General features: G+C 51.5%; 4 protein-coding genes across 4 annotated transcripts; 2 read left to right on the plus strand and 2 right to left on the minus strand.

The window, feature by feature from the left end:
* Positions 1-1,376: 1,376 nt before the first annotated feature.
* ALTATR162_LOCUS10274 (uncharacterized protein) lies at positions 1,377-3,311 on the minus strand (the record flags this gene model as incomplete). The annotated part of the gene is made up of 5 exons (XM_043317910.1): positions 1,377-1,624; positions 1,822-1,968; positions 2,436-2,661; positions 2,712-2,769; positions 3,229-3,311. 5 exons carry the CDS (start codon positions 3,309-3,311, stop codon positions 1,377-1,379), a joined length of 762 nt encoding a protein of 253 aa, XP_043173845.1.
* A 974-nt stretch (positions 3,312-4,285) lies between these two features.
* Positions 4,286-6,339, plus strand: ALTATR162_LOCUS10275 (uncharacterized protein; the record flags this gene model as incomplete). The annotated part of the gene is made up of 5 exons (XM_043317911.1): positions 4,286-4,436; positions 4,491-4,698; positions 4,747-5,077; positions 5,142-5,381; positions 5,431-6,339. The coding sequence occupies 5 exons, from the start codon at positions 4,286-4,288 to the stop codon at positions 6,337-6,339; spliced, it is 1,839 nt and encodes a 612-aa protein (XP_043173846.1).
* Positions 6,340-7,029: 690 nt separating this feature from the next.
* Positions 7,030-9,823, plus strand: ALTATR162_LOCUS10276 (uncharacterized protein; the record flags this gene model as incomplete). The annotated part of the gene is made up of 3 exons (XM_043317912.1): positions 7,030-7,053; positions 7,123-7,611; positions 7,664-9,823. The coding sequence occupies 3 exons, from the start codon at positions 7,030-7,032 to the stop codon at positions 9,821-9,823; spliced, it is 2,673 nt and encodes an 890-aa protein (XP_043173847.1).
* A 1,905-nt stretch (positions 9,824-11,728) lies between these two features.
* ALTATR162_LOCUS10277 (uncharacterized protein) lies at positions 11,729-13,394 on the minus strand (the record flags this gene model as incomplete). The annotated part of the gene is made up of 5 exons (XM_043317913.1): positions 11,729-12,179; positions 12,228-12,472; positions 12,530-12,931; positions 12,984-13,306; positions 13,358-13,394. The coding sequence occupies 5 exons, from the start codon at positions 13,392-13,394 to the stop codon at positions 11,729-11,731; spliced, it is 1,458 nt and encodes a 485-aa protein (XP_043173848.1).
* Between the last annotated feature and the right edge of the window lie 3,002 nt (positions 13,395-16,396).

Genomic DNA, 16,396 nt, shown 5'->3' on the forward strand with positions numbered 1-16,396 from the left:
CTCGCACTTGTTCAAGGAACACGACTAGTCCTTCCCCAAGCCCTTGGGAGAGGTAATTCGGAGGGCAAAGCCATCCGTATCCGCGACTATGTTCATCCCCTCACGGACTCGCCGGATGAGCTGGTTCTCACGATGCTCAGGCAACTTTATATCTCTGAGACGGATATGATTGAGCCATGTGCGCGCTTTCAGTACAGCGATCTATTATATGATAGCTGAGCTGATGGCTGAGTCGTCCAAGTTTCGAGCGGGTGTCACCGCATACCCACCGTCACGGCAACAGGCGATGCCGTCCGCGTTCCTTCAGCCACCTAAGCGGTGGGCATTAGCCCATGCGCATTGGAGCAACCAGTCACCGGAGCTTGGTCCCTTCAGCAAGTGCTGGTCACCGGATCGGTGTCTATTGAATCCAGACTCACGATACACGCGTGTAGGGCAGTCAGCAGTCATCGTTAAGTTCTTTTTTTTTCAAGTTTGGAAGTGCAGTTAGTTGGTTCGGCACTTCGCCGTAGCGTACTCTGGGGGACGCCGACTTGACTCTAGGCTACCTAGCACTACTATCGCTAGTATACAAGCGATCCTCAGTCCCAACTTCGTACGGTGAGTTTCCCAACTCTAACAAAACCTTGGAAGCTGCCTCTCGAACGTTTCAGACGGACAAATGTGCAACTTCGACGGAAATCGGAGCGTCCGCGGTGGTATACGGGACCATCAACGGACCATGCTTCGCAAATAGCAGCTGGTATTGTGCTAGTGCAATATCCCGTGAACCGTGATGAGCCCGCTTCCCATCGATCATTTCTGAGTCGTACCCCTGATGACTGAATATTACGCAACCAAGCTTGCCAGCCTGGATATCCCCTACTTTATTGACAGGCTTGGCAGCTCGCGTGTACTTGGCCTTTTAGGTTTAAAGCGTTGGTGCGGTTTTGTGACTAGGCAAAATGATGATGGTCTTGAAACTCACCCGAGCCCGCGCGAGAAAATGCCAAGACGTAAAAGTTCCAAGTGGGTCATCGTCACAAACGAGCATTGGAAATGATACAGGATGTCCTGATTAGATTTGCGTTTCGCAAGATGGTACCTGCAGTGTTGCGCCGGTGCTGCGATGGTGGCGCAATGTAGTCTATAGTTTGGAACTTGGGGGTGTTAGCTGGCATGAACGAATCCGCTGCCTAAGATGACAGTGTTACAAGCTCGGGTTCGGGGTCATGGTGCACTAAGAGAAAAACTAGAGATGCGATTGGCTCAACATGAAGAGCTGTGCGATGCGATTGGGCAAACAATACCCTAGTAACTTCCACATGAATCACTACTATCCCTACTTACACTGCGACCAATGTCCCAGGTTCGCCGTTTGGAAAAAGCAAAAGCACTTACTTTTGCTTCTCGGCATCCTGCTTCATGCCTCCCTGAATCCATTTGCGGCTTTCGGCAGCATACTTTTCCATCTTGTCCTTGTCTTGGAGAAGCTCCTTGATGGAGTGAAGGTCAGGTACGTGACGACCCTTCTCAACACCTGGGCGCGATGTCATGCGCTCTTCCCAGGCTTTGAGCGAGGGGAACTCATCGATATTGATGCCTGCCCAACCGGCGGCAGCGACCCATCCATAGTGGGAGATATCTGGGATGTGTTATCGCATAATACTATAGTCATCCTGGAGTGTGCAAACTGCGTGTGCATGTTGGGGAGGAAATGGCGATGTGAATGCAATATGAGCCAATTGGACACCCGTCTCGTAAATGAGGCTGCAGTCCATGGATAAAGAACACAGAACACAAAGAACTCGACGAGTAAGGATTGACGAAAGAAGTGCTTACCAGCAATCGTGCATTTCTCGCCACACAGATAGGGCTTGTTGTCTGCGGCAAGGTGCTTGTCGAGCACGGAGTATAGACGACGAGTCTCATTCTGGTATCGGTTGACACCGTACTCAATGTGCTCAGGTGCATACCGCGTAAAATGGTCTGTGGTTGGGGTTAGCCTGCTGCACCAACTGGCATCATCATTCTGGCTCAATCGCAGCACTATAGACTGATTTGAAGCTGGAGAGACAGTATTCCATGTCTTCAGACATCGTGTCTTCGACGGAAAAGGTCTTCCAGGAATCTCCCCCACACCGGGATCAGAGCCTCCACATCGGAATCGACAGCCATGAGATCATCTTGGCATCTCGAGAAAGTCTTTCAAGCGACGCAGGTAGCTCGCTTCGAAGGATGAAATCGATATGAGTTACGATCACAGCACGATCCACTCCGCGGCTACGTCGCAAACCACTCATCTCACCATGTACAACGGCCATCCAGCTCTGCTCCTGACACGTTTTTCAACTACGACACCGTCTCAAGAGTGGGAGTGAATCGTCATTACAATGGGTGGCACTCCCACAGAATCTCGGGATTCCCGCGATAGGAACAAAAGAAAACACACTTACTAGCTTGACCCTGCATGGGCCCAACACCGGCATTTTGGAAGTAGAGCCAGTTCTTCATGGCATACCATTCACGTGTGCCCTTGGGGAAGCTGATCTTATGCTCTGGGTCGTAGCGGTCGACGAGATATTCCATGATGCTTCCGGACTCGAAGAGATTGATAATTTGGCCATCGGTGAAGGTATCGGTAAGCGCGGGGATTCGCCCATTGGGATTGATCTTCAGGAACTAGCTATTATTAGCTTGGAATGGTTGTGTAAAAGAGAAAGAAGACTTACCCATTCTTCCTTCTGTGTGTTCTTGGAAATGTCGATCTTGTGAACTTTGTATGGGAGGCTGCAAATATTAGTGGGCTGAGCGAATGGCGAATGCATGCTTCTTCAGTTGCCAGCAATCACTACCCTGGGGGTAGGATCTAACAACTCGGTGCAATACCACACAACTGGCTATCAAGACACAAGCACGAAATTCAAGAAATACTTGAACAAGATCTTGTGTGATGCTTCCCATTAAGCAAGTACTGGAGGTGCAAGTTGTCCACACACCGACGTAATGCAGGTATATCTAGTAAGACAGTCGGGTCGTCCGTTGTGTAGTGAAAAACACCAAGGAAGCATTATAGGATGCCTGAAGCCTTTGCATCCTCATGCAACGAGGACGACAGCGAAGGGACATATCAACCACAAAAGACATAGGAAGGAAGGAAGAGAGAAGACAGCAACATACACTGCAGGCGGTGTCTTGTGAACATGCTACAAGGTACAAAGGATTTGACATAATCAGAAAGGTACGTACCCTAGCTCTTCCAAAGTTATAGAGATCTTGATGCCATTAGGCGTCTGTGTGGTGTACAGATTGATGTCAGATTGTTGGGACATGTTTGCGATGAGTTGGAACTACAAGTTGGTATGGTAAAAAACCTTGAGAGCTGTGCTAGGTGGCTATATACCCCGTGGACTAACTTAGTGGAGCTCTATGACCAGACAGCTGTGATGATGCAGTAGTGGGGTGTAATGAGGGGCAACTTCGGACGAAAATCGAGCTTGGTGGTTGGTTAATAGTGCCGACCCCGAGTATCACGAAGATTCATAAGCGGTTCAGCGCGTCGAATCTTGGAAACTTTTGCCGTGGTGGTTAGTAACATTGGTATCTAAGAACTGCTACCCAGGTGGTCAACAACAGGAATTATTACTTCAGTTGCATCGCTAAGGTTTGCATCGTTCGGGACAGTAATGTCTATAGCCTTAGTGTACAAATGACACGTCAACTCTCTTGTGAGAATAGAGCAGCTGTTTTCAAGGAGCTGTATGACATGACTTGGTTGAATAGCCGCGCATGCGAAAATGGTGGCAGCGAGCACTAATTCGATTGTTCAGCGAGGCGGAGAACGTGAGCAGATCTCGGCAAGTGAGCATGCAGCACGGAGACATGAGAAGTTACCGATGAGTCGGCATTATAAAGCCTACGTAGTGTTGACTGTAGAGCGTCGGTGACACTCCTGCTTTACACTGTGCTTACTGAATAATAGCTCTTGATGACTGAAGAAGCCTTTGAGATGGTGCAAACAAAACGCGGCCTTGAATAGAGCAAAGACAAAATCTCCATATCTCCATCGCCAAGAGCACTGATAGGGTGATCCAGAAGAAGAACAGGTCCCCAGCTACATGTAAGTGAGTTATGAGGTTCTTGCCCAGAGGTGGGATCGAGGTACACGTGACCCGTAAGCTGCAGCCTAAAGTGGCCAAGCGCACTCCCTACTAGCCTAAACCTTTGCCTCGTCGCGACAGCCCTCCACTTTCTCAACTCGCCCTACACCTCCATCGAAACCGTAACCTCTTTGTCAACTGCAACCATGTCGTGGCGCAACCAGGGCATCACCGGTTCTAACAATATACCTCTAGGTACTCGCCGTCGTTTCGGCGGTGATGATGATGGCGGTTACAACCCGTCTGCGCCCGCCGAGGGCTTGTCTGAGTTGAAGCGCGGCCGCAGCCCTGAGCGCAGTAAGTCAGCCCTTTACACATCTTCACATCGCCTTACTAACAATCATGTCGCAGACTCTTCTGACGGTCCGCGACAGCGCAAGAAGCGTAACCGATGGGGCGACGCGAGCGAGAACAAGGCTGCTGGCTTGATGGGCTTGCCTACTGCTATTTACGCCGCCATGACCACCGAGCAGCTGGACGCGTACACTCTGCATTTGCGTATCGAGGAGATCACCCAGAAGCTGAAGATCAACGATGTTGTCCCAGCTGATGGTGATAGGTACGTGTCTTCATTTCTTAGATGCTACGAAGATACTAACAAGAGCAGGTCTCCTTCGCCCCCACCCCAGTATGACAACTTCGGTCGCCGTGTCAACACTCGCGAGTTCCGCTACCGCAAGCGCCTCGAAGACGAGCGCCACAAGCTCGTCGAAAAGGCGATGAAGACGCTTCCTAACTACCACCCACCTGCCGATTACAGGCGGCCTACTAAGACACAGGAGAAAGTCTATGTTCCGGTCAATGATTACCCGGAGATTAACTTCAGTACGGAACTAACCCCTCTAACTCCCCTCCCCTTGTTTTGCTTTACCCCAGCCTTTGTCTTGACCGGCCTGCTCAGACTGCTGGATGTTTACGTGCATCTAGTGGCACCTGTAGTACAGCTATGTCACTAACCCTAACCCTTTTGCTCACATATTCTTGATCATATACTAACCACAGCTTTTTGCACTAACAGTTGGTCTACTCATTGGCCCCCGTGGAAATACCCTCAAGAAAATGGAGACCGAATCCCAGGCAAAGATTGCGATCCGTGGCAAAGGCTCCGTCAAGGAGGGTAAAGGACGCTCTGACGCAGCTCATACCAGCAACCAGGAGGAAGATCTTCACTGCTTGATCATGGCCGATACTGAGGAGAAGGTCAACAAGGCCAAGAAGCTTATCCACAACGTTATTGAGACTGTAAGTTACTCCCCTCATACTACTCCCTATCTGATGCTAATAATTACAGGCTGCCTCCATTCCCGAAGGCCAGAACGAACTCAAGCGCAACCAGCTTCGTGAGCTTGCTGCCCTCAACGGTACCCTCCGTGACGACGAGAACCAAGCCTGTCAGAACTGTGGTGAGATCGGCCATCGCAAGTACGATTGCCCACAGAAGCAGAACTTTACGGCCAGCATCATCTGCCGTGTTTGTGGTCAAGCTGGTCACATGGCCCGCGATTGTCCCGACCGTAAAGTTGGCCAGCCCTGGCGCAATGACAACCGTTTTGGCGACCGAGGTCAACCAGCTCGTATCGGTGGTGCTCCGGAGAACGAGCTCGACGCCTTTATGGCCGAGATGGGAGGCGCCGGTGGGCAGCCTCGCGCCGCGATCGAGTACAACGGCAACGGTGCTGCCGGTGGAGACAACTACGGTGCAGGCGAGCGCACGCTCAAGCCCTGGGAGCGTGGTCCCACCGGAGGTTCCGCACCCTGGGCGCGTGACGGCGATGACCGTGGTCGCGGCGACAGCAACTCCGCTGCTCCTCCGCCTTGGGCTGGCGGTGGCGGCCGTGGCGGACAGTCTTACGACCAAGGCTACGGTGCTGGCAATGGTGCGGCTCCTTGGGCTTCTGCTACCCCCACTGCCCCTGCAGCAGGTGCTGGTTACGGATATGGTGGATATGGTTACGAACAGAGCGCTGGTATGGGTGCTCCCGGCGCCTACGGTGCTCCTGGCTACGGTGCTCCTCCACCTCCCGCCGGTCCTCCTCCTGGCCTTGGTCCCCTATTCCAGACCTATGGATCTGCCGGCAGCCCTCCCCCGCCTCCCCCGCCACCGTCTGGTTCTGTGCCTCCACCGCCTCCTCCGGGCGAGGCCCCTCCTCCTCCCCCGCCTAGCGATGTCCCCCCACCGCCGCCACCACCCCCGGCTTAGGTGCACAGGTGTGACAGCGTAGATTCTGGGTCGGCGAATAGCCAGCCTCCATGACTATGCTCATATGGTTTGCAGGGTTATTGATGGCCGTAGCGATTTCTTTGTCTGGGAGAGCACATCTGGTGGTCCCTTGAGAGTTTTGTACATCTAATTCAAGCAAGCAGCTGCCAATATATGGCTACAGGTAAGCTTATGAGCTAAGCCAAGTAAGTATGTAGCATCTTGGACCTTTTGTTTGGATATCTGAGTGGTAGATGTGCTCCGTACATTAAGTAAACGAGGTTGTACTTTAGCATTTCCATGAATGCATTTCTCCTTGGATACTTTCTCATGCATCTGCTTTACTTGTGATGATCGTGCGAAGAGTTCGGAATGATATGGACGCGATTTCACCTGCACATGGATTTCAGAAGTGAAGGTAGAAAGTGACAACCGCGTGGGAAAAGCGGATACTCAGATGACGTTGATCGCCAAGAATGCTAACACAAGCGGCGGGACGAGGCATGAGCATGACAGGGCAGGCACATGCCGACAAGCTCATGTTGACTATGCGCGCTTGACAGCCCGACCCTCTCATTTGCCCTAGTCCTCCTCTCTAGATGCTTGCCTTGGGTGCTTCCTCATATTTGTAGCGATTTTAGACCCCGCTCCGGGCCGCTCGAACTCACCGTCGTACGCCCTTCAGTCGCTATGGAGCGGATACGCGTGAGCAAGGTAGGAGACGCCGCGGAGACTTCCAACTCCCTTGAACCACTGCTTAGAGTATGCTAACACTACCTGTAGGTGGAGGATGTCTACCTCCTCCGTAGAGGCACGCGCTTCGACGGTACACTGCATCTTATGCCCCACCATCTCGTCTTCAGCTACCTACCAAGCCCGCCCGCCGACGCTCCTGCAGACGCGAAACCACCGCGACAGAAGGAAGTATGGATAACCTATCCCATGATCAACTATTGTTCCCTTAAATCGTGTCCGCCTATCCTGCGCCAGGAACCCTCGATCCGTATACGATGTCGCGACTTTACCTTCTTCGCCTTCTTCTTCCCGAATGACAAGAAGGCGCGGGACGTTTACGATAGTATACGGGCGCTCTCATGCAAGATAGGCAGACTAGACAAGCTACTAGCCTTCAGCTACCAGCCAAAACCACCGGAAGACCAACAGAATGGTTGGGAAATCTACGACGCGCGCCGCGAATGGAAGCGACTGGGTATCAGCCCCAAGGACACAGAGAAGGGCTGGCGGATTTCAGAGGTCAATGTAGAGTACAAGGTACATCAGATGCACCATATGAGGTCAACAAAGGTCTTGACGAGTGAAACAGTATGCGCCGACGTATCCCGCCCTCCTTGTCGTTCCCACCAATGTCTCGGACAGCGTTCTCAGATACGCAGGCGAATACCGCTCGCGACAGCGGATACCAGCCCTCGTTTACCGCCATCCTATCAACAACTGCTCCATAACGCGAAGCTCACAGCCCACACCGGGCTTGCGTGGGAATCGAAATCCTCAAGATGAACGGCTCGTCGCAGCCATCTGGGCAACTAACCGTGGGTGGAAACCTGCAAATACCTCATCCTCCTCAAACTCTGCAGAGCTTACTCCTGATACAAGCGTTGTGAACTTGAACGAATCCAGTGCCAATAGCTCTTTTGTGGGTGCAGTGGAAGACAATGCGAACGCTGGAAGGACTACCGTAGACGATTTGACAGCGTCTTCGGAGACAGACCCCGATGCGCCAAAAGTATATGGAGCCCAGCAGCGAAATCTCATTGTCGATGCCAGGCCTACAGTAAATGCGTATGCGATGCAAGCCGTTGGACTTGGCTCGGAGAAGATGGACTACTATCCAGGGGCGGAGAAAGCATACCTCGGAATTGACAACATTCACGTCATGCGGAAGTCGCTTGATACAGTCATTGAAGCCTTGAAAGAGTCAGATCTAGTGCCTTTCCCTCCCAACCGGCAGCTTCTGGCAAAGAGCAATTGGATCAAGCACATCGCCAACATATTGGACGGAACTGCGCTAATAGCCCGAACCGTCGGCATCATGCACTCGCATGTTCTCATCCACTGTTCCGACGGCTGGGATCGTACGAGCCAGCTAAGTGCACTCAGTCAGATCCTGCTAGATCCATATTATCGGACATTAGAAGGCTTCATCGTCCTTGTCGAGAAAGATTGGCTATCTTTTGGACACATGTTCCGACATCGTTCAGGTTTCTTGAGCCACGAGAAGTGGTTCACTATAGAAAATGAAAAGATCGAGCGCAAACACGATGGGACCGGAGGTAGTAACCCCTTTGAGAATGCTCTTCGTGGTGCGCGGGGTCTCTTCAACCGCCACAACGAATCGAACGAGTCTCTCAACCAGCTTCCGGAGACCAACGTGCCAGAAAACATCACAGATGTTGCCGATACTCCTTCATCAAAGCCCGCCCAAATCGGAGCTGCAGAGGAGCACCGTGTTACCAAGGTGAACGAGCTGTCACCCGTGTTCCATCAATTCCTCGATTGCGTATACCAATTACATTACCAGCATCCAACCCGGTTCGAGTTCAGCGAGCGCTTCCTGAGGCGCTTACTCTACCATCTCTATTCCTGTCAGTACGGAACGTTCCTCTTCGACAACGAGAAGGAGCGTGTAGATACCAGGGCCAAGGAGCGGACAAGAAGCGTATGGGACTATTTCCTTTGCCGCAAGCAAGAGTTTATGAACCCAAAGTACGAACCAGAGATTGACGACGCTATCCGCGGTAAGGAGCGCATGATATTCCCTCGGAAAGGCGAGGCGAGATGGTGGGCTGAATGTTTTGGTCGTACCGATGAGGAGATGAACGTCTTTGGTCCTCAAGCACCGCCAAATCTCACACCCCAGACCAGCAACGCGAGCACTGGAAGGAGTGGCACGAGCACTCCGATAGTCCAGGAGCCTATTGTCACGGGTACAGAGACCGCGGACGGAGCGACTGGAGCAGGTACGACTGTCAACCTTGCCCCTGCACACGCCGTCGGCGATCGCTCCCCAAGGGTCTCCAATACGCCAAAACCTCTTGATGCCGCAGCTGCGCTAGGACAGGATCTAAGGCAAGGAGTCATGGCGAGCTTCGAGAAGCTAGGTATCACTGGCAACGCGAACAGGGCACCGAGTCCAGCTGCGGCAAGCAGTAGGCCAAGTGAAGACGTCGCAAGAGAAGTCGTGAAGACAAGCTCGGATCTGAGCGCCGACATAGACATGGGGCGAGATGCCCATGATGTTACTCAGAAGATCACTGAAGAGAAGCTGGAAAAGCCGATAGAAGACAACAACAACATGAGTTCCAATGCGAGTACGGAAAAGTCCTCGGAGCTTGCGCCGACTCAGGGCGCCGACTTGGGATTGGGAGCGGACATTGTGGAGAAGAAAGCAGAGAACAGGAGTAGAAGTCGGAAACCCACTCAGGCGGCGGAGGTAAAGAAGGAAGTTGAGACGGAGATGCAATAACGATGTGTGCTGCTAGGAAATTAGCAAGTGGATTGTCCTTACGAAGCTCGGAATGTCGATAGAGGGTTGATGAGATACGGCAATGCATGATCACAACGAATACAATAAAGATACCCCAACATATTCCGCTTGCAATCTCACAAGGATTGAACTCTATCTACTGATTACAAACACCAGAACAGATTCAATTTCGCGAGGCTGTGGAAGTAATGTTCGTGCAACAACGTCGTATACCCACACAGTTTCAAAAGGCTAAAAAAGGCGATGTATGGAGGGGAATCAAGCAAGGCCACATTGCTCAAGCCATTGCCAAGCATGTGAATTTTCCTATTGGCAAGTGGAGCGTAGGAATGCCGGAGAATAACGATGGGAGTCAGGCTAAGACGAGATACTAACTGGAAAAGATGGCTCAACGTCACAAACGATAGATTCGGAGATTTCCGAGGCGCGCTGCATATGCGGATGTGACGTGGTACATGCACGCCAGTGGATCCTTCCAGAGCACAGCTATCAATCCTACTGATCAGTAAGCCCCCGACGTAACGTACATAGCAAGTCTCTTCTTAACTCTGGGATGTAGTGCCTAATCGAAGCGGCCAAGGCCACATGGAACATGGCACGATGCCATGTATATGCCCCAACCCACAGAGCATTTATACCTTCAGGACGTCTCTCATGGCATGATGATACCGCTCGTCGAAACAGGAATAGCTCAAAAATTCTCCACGCTTGCTTCTGTCTTCATCCCGGACGAGACGCCTCTTGTAGACTATTCAGAATTCGCGCCAACAGTTCATATCGGTACCATTGAAGGTACTGCCGACCTCAAAACGATCGCGTTTAGATGTAGTGCGTCTGAATGTAATGGCGGGACTTTCAGCCGTTGGCATGAGCTGAAAAGACACTTCAACGGAAGTCACACCATACAAGGCGTTGGAGAAGAGTTCTGGTGTGAGATTCCTCAGTGCGAGCGCAACAAATGTGGAGGTCGACCTTTTCCAAGGAAAGACAAGCTAATAGATCATGTTCGAAAGGTACACGTGTTCTTGGAGGGAGGTGTATCGTCGAAGTAGTTGGTTGATCTTGTAGGAGAAGTAGTACAAGGTGTCGTCGAGTGATATGTCTCGGACTCTGTATCTGACATAGCGCAGTCTGATCTTCTAGGGACAAAAACGTTTACATATTCCTCCATCACATCACCTAGGCGCTATGGAGTGATACAACGCTGTTATTAGTAATGTGCACGTGAGTGTCTCCTGCGCTGCAATCCCAAAAACGTCCTCCGGCCTTCATGTGACTCTTGCCAAGCGCAGCTACCGTCTAGCTGGCTGTAACACTTTGCCGAATGTGTACCCGTCGACATGTGCGGATGTGCTTCCAACTAGTCGCTCGGTTCTTGGAAAATGTATTCTCAACAAGCCGTGGAGACTACTGAGGCGCGAAGCCGTCGACAAACAAGGGCTGATGGGAAATCCGACAGTTGAGCGCCTTAGAACTCACAAGCGGAGGTGGGTAGCTACGTCCCTAAATTACACTGACTGTCGATGTTGTCGCATGCTAGGGAGAGGCATTCTCGAGCTGAGAGGCGCGTGGCTGAAGCCAACACCACCAGCGCACATTGGTATCCATGCTGTCGGAAACTTGCGGCGATGACAAACTTTATCGCTTATGTTGATTGGACAGAGAGACTGCGAATCCCCGGCCGGTGAAAAGATCTATTAGACAAAAATTTGTAAGCGAGGTCGCAAGCGTCGTGTTGTTATACATGATCTGTACGGTTAAGGCAAACCTATAAACAAAGCCGATGAAGTATCAGGTATCCCAGTTATGAGACATCAAGTGACTGAGTGGTTGATGGTGAAATACTCTTAGGCACTGATGATAATCTACCGGACCTAGCCCATCTTATTGCGTTTGGCCAAGGCCCCATGAAGGGTCCAATATGTCGGCGTTGAACCAGTCCAGAGAAGGCTGTGATTGGAACAACTGCCACATCATGTCGTCATTCCACGAAGAAGGAATTATACCAGTGGTGCCATCACTTCCGCTGTTAGTCAAAATGTCAGAACCGTTGCCGAAACCTGCCGACAGAGAATATGTCGCCAACGGTGCAGTCGATCCTTCAGTCGGTTGCGATGTATGTTCATGAAGATCCGAAGTCTGCACAAGGGGTTTGCAAAGACCCAGCAGTGTAGCGCACAGCCGATGTAGCCGATGAACATACTTATTCTCCGTAACGAGTGCAGAAAGGCCATCGGTAACATCTTGAAGTAGCTGAAAGTCTCGAGTGCTGGACGTGCCGACCACGTTGCAGAAAACGACGAAAAAGGGGCAGAGGGGGTAAGAGAGCATGCTCCTAGTAGTTGTTAGTGATAAGTTCTCCATGGCACAACTTTACGCTCACCACGCGAGATAAGGATCGTAGCCTTCAATGAAATGATCCAACGATCTTCCAAGCTCCTCTATGTCCTTGGCGCACTCAAGTGCCTTCCGAGCACTTTGGAGGCACTCTTCCCGTTCCGAGGGATTCGTCGTAACGGTAGGGCTCAGGCGATGGACTGAAGTCAGTGTAGAAAAGTACCTAAACTCCATGCCTTTCCAATGTATAAGAGCATCCGTTCTGCTATCCAAGAAATGCAGTTGTCGTTCCTAGTGAAGCATAAGTCTCTATCGAAATGCTGATCAATGAGAGATATCCGTACATACCTTCTCCATAAGCTTGTAGATATCTTTCATCTGCGTTCGCAATTGCGCGACCTCATCGTTCAGTATAGCCGGGGACGGCTTCGTTTCCAACGACAAATCCAGGATCTTGTCGAGTATAGGAAGTAGCTCTAGGACGCTCATAGGGCTGGCTGGGTCAGCTCGTAACAGGTACGAGGCCTTTACTTGGAGATGAGGAAGTGAGCGTGGTCGAAGCAGCAAGAGGCTCATCACACTATCAAAATAGGCACACTGGCCGACTATGGCGTATATCTCGCTCTCAGTATCGGTTTCTGGTATCGGTTTATCGATATGATGATAGCCAAGCGCCACAATGGTTCGCGATGCATGAGCCGTGAGTTCCCAGCAGCTCACAGGATTGCCCATGATCTGCATCATGGTAGCCTGTTATTAGTTAGTACGTTGTCTCGCAGCGACACGATTCTAAATGCGTTACCCCGGTGACCAATGCTTGCACAAGTAAAAGAGAAGGTGCAGTTAAGAAGCTGACTTTATCCAGAGCAGTAAGAGCTGCTATCAGGTGATTGAACTCCATTTGTTGGATGTGTCGTTGGACAGCTGCACTCTTGGGGCCTTGCAACTGGCTTGCATACAGTACGACAGCTGCCTGAAAATGAACAATGACTCTGTACAGATTGAGGGTCTTCTCATCAGCATTGCCTTCCATAAGAGCAAGTGCAATCTTCTCAAACGCCTTTGGCGGCACGTGATCGACAGTGTGGTAGCGAACGGCAGCGTTGCCCCGTTCCTTGAACTCAGCTGACGTCATGATCAGCTTTATACCAAAGATCTCATAAGAAGCATACTTACTACCGAGGATGACATTAAAGATCTCGTGCTTAGTCATGTCAGTAGAGACATGCATCGACTGATCGAAAGTGCTGCGGTCCGGTATAGTCGGTGTGGGCGTGTGGGACAGTTGATCAACAAACGATATGGCAGTTTCGAGGACTGAGCGTTGATGGCCCGACAGTAATCCGTTGGTAGAGAGTTCCTTACTGATATGAATGCGAGCCTCATTTGCTGTCTGGGGGCTATTGTCAACATCCTGAGCTGTTGTTGGGGCTGGCACATCTAGCGAACTTGATGTCCTTTGTCTCTTTGCTGGTCGATCTGAAGTTGGTTCAATAGTTGGCACAGCAAAGCTATTCACGATCTCGTGCTCCTGCGCCAGACTTGGGCTACGGTGGACAGTCTGAACGGAATGCTCGAGGTTAGAGAGCCGCTCTACAAGTGCTTTTATTTTCTCGTCCCTATGTTATGATCAGAGTCGAAGGGCGAGGATAGTTTGCAGCAAACGGACAAAAGCAAAGCCTCTCTGCAAAGTCTGGCTTGGTCACGTGAGACGGATGATTGCTTACGTTCGAACTTTAGGTCGTGGGACGCGCTTGTGCCGATTACGCAGACATTCAGCCTTAGCTGCTACACAGTTTGCGCATGGCTCTTTGCGATCGCATTTCACCTGATGGTCGTTAGTGCCTGGGCCGACATGCAGGTAGTGCCACAATTAGGTCAGCGACTCGCCTTCCGAGCATGACATAAATCGCATGCGGGCACACCTCCGTGGGCAATCCAATTCTCTTCCGGCATTTGGTAATCGTCGAGATACCACAGTGGAGTATGCAACAAAGAGAGTAACCTCCGACTCTAGGCTTGCTGGTGAATGTGGTCCGGAAAGGTTGATGTTCGGAGGACTTGGCAGGATGCGGAAGGGGCGTGGCCCGAGGTCCGAACATGAAAGACGCCATTGTCGCATGTTGCCCAACCCACCCAGGTGTGCCTTGTGTATGGTAAATCCCGCGGGAAGTTACACATTGTCAGCAAGGCCAAATTGAACTGCCATTGAAATGGAAATTTGGGAGGCGCAATGATAATACCGAACCCTTCCGTTCGCGAGCAAGGTGGTGACAGCTGTGGTTGTGAAAAGGCCCTATTCTTCGCTGACGCTGACACTGTTGATACGAAGGTAAGCGTGTCCGGTGTTATCGCAAAAGAAATTCATCAATAAGCTTCGTGGGCTGCGCGTACTTCGGGCCCAGGACGTTACTCTATCACGAAAGCAGAGACGTTGCGAAGAACCGGATAAAACTAGAATGCAGCCCAGTATTGCGACAATCCTCTTCAACGTGCATTTTTGGCACGTGGGAAGATGCAATCCTTGGAAAAAGACGCGCAACGGCTATGCCGATGACCTGCAGTGAGTACACCACGCGTGGCAGGATCACGAAAAAGCAAGAGAATGTGCGCAATACTCTCCAGCCGCTTCAGGAAGGGATCGATACACATTCAACGGCTTCCCCACGGATACTCCCGTCAAGAGACTAGCCCTATTGGGTGGGAATCGCTGGCCAGAAGCCGGGTAGTAAGGCAGAATATGGCTGAGGACGTAGCCGCAATCAAGCAACCGTGAGCGACGCAGTATCATTGAGTGAGTGCGCAAATGCGGCATTGAGGAAGGAGAGTGATAGAACTCGTCGCTATGTGGGCGTGGGATACGGCCGTTCGCGACATGAGACAAAAGAATTGGCAAGTTGTGCGAATGTCGGGACTTACCAAGTGTCTGGTAAGAGGAGTTCTCGAAGGAGCAAAAATGCAGTCAAAGTTTGGAAGGATTTAGTATCCATTACCCCATCGGTTCCACCGCGGTGGAAACGAAGTCATGAAATTTGATGAACATGCCGCGCCGTGGGATAAGATAGAGTAGCAAATATCGTCCAAGTTTTGCCGATGGCACTTGGCTGGAGGCGGCATCGACCATCTAGGTGCCCTGCATGTGTAACGTCTTTACGTGACGTGGGATTTGATGCTTTCGCTTGGTGCGCGTCCTGCAACGCCACTTAACACACCGTCTCATGTGATAGCGCGTTCGACTCGGACGCGTGTAGTGCAAGTATCTTGACTGCGAAGCGACGAAGTAAATGCCTTGTTCACGCACTGTGCTCATTTGGATACGCGTTATAATGCCCAAGGAGGGCGATGGAAAAGGGTCTGTCTCACGAACAGGGGGTGGCGTATGTGGCGTGTGTTGGTCAGCGTCGACCTCAAAGTTGAGGTGGGAACGCGTCGACACATCCCTGACTCAACATAGCAGATGCCTTTCTTCATCTACCACGCCGTTGTGGTCATGCATCAAGGAAGATTGATATATGGACATAAGGAAAAGGATGCGGGTGAGGCTGGCGCACAAGTACCAATCAGGCAGTTGCGCCTTCCCACATCGAAGACCTCGTGCAGAAGGAGCGGCCGGCATTGGGTCGGTTCTGATATCAACGCATGTCGTGAAGCCTGAGTGCCGGGTAGGTGACTGGCATACATGTGAATGGCGATGCATCCGCTGCAGCAACACATGATACATGGGCGTCGGCGGTGTAGCATACAGGACAACGGGTGCAAAGGCTTCGGGGGGTGCTTAGCCTTGAGTGCGTTTGCCACAATCGGGCCACTATCTCTCTTCTCAGCGAGTTGGCAAAAGGAAGGCGGTTCGAAAGTTGTTCTGCGTTGATGCGGCAGCCCGGGGCAGCCCAATCAGATTAGCGAACCCCAAAGCCGCGTGGGGTGTATCAGGACGTCGCGATAAGGAGAAGACCATGAATCCTAGTATCGCTCACAGGCGTCTACGAAGGTTCTGGTACAGACTGTCGGACAGTGATCATCGTGTCCATGCCAGGGTTTACGCCTACAAACCTTGGACGATGCGTCCACGTGAAAAGGCGTGTACCAGAACCAGTATCCTCGCTACGGAATCAGCACTCTGGTCTGCATCTGTTATGACGAAGAAGTGTTACAAATGGCCTCGGACCTGATGGCTCGGCTCGTGTGGGGTTTCGCTCACCGTCAAAAGGACATGGC

Source organism: Alternaria atra (assembly GCF_907166805.1).
Source record: "Alternaria atra isolate CS162 genome assembly, contig: 32, whole genome shotgun sequence".
Taxonomy (NCBI): Eukaryota; Fungi; Ascomycota; class Dothideomycetes; order Pleosporales; family Pleosporaceae; genus Alternaria; species Alternaria atra.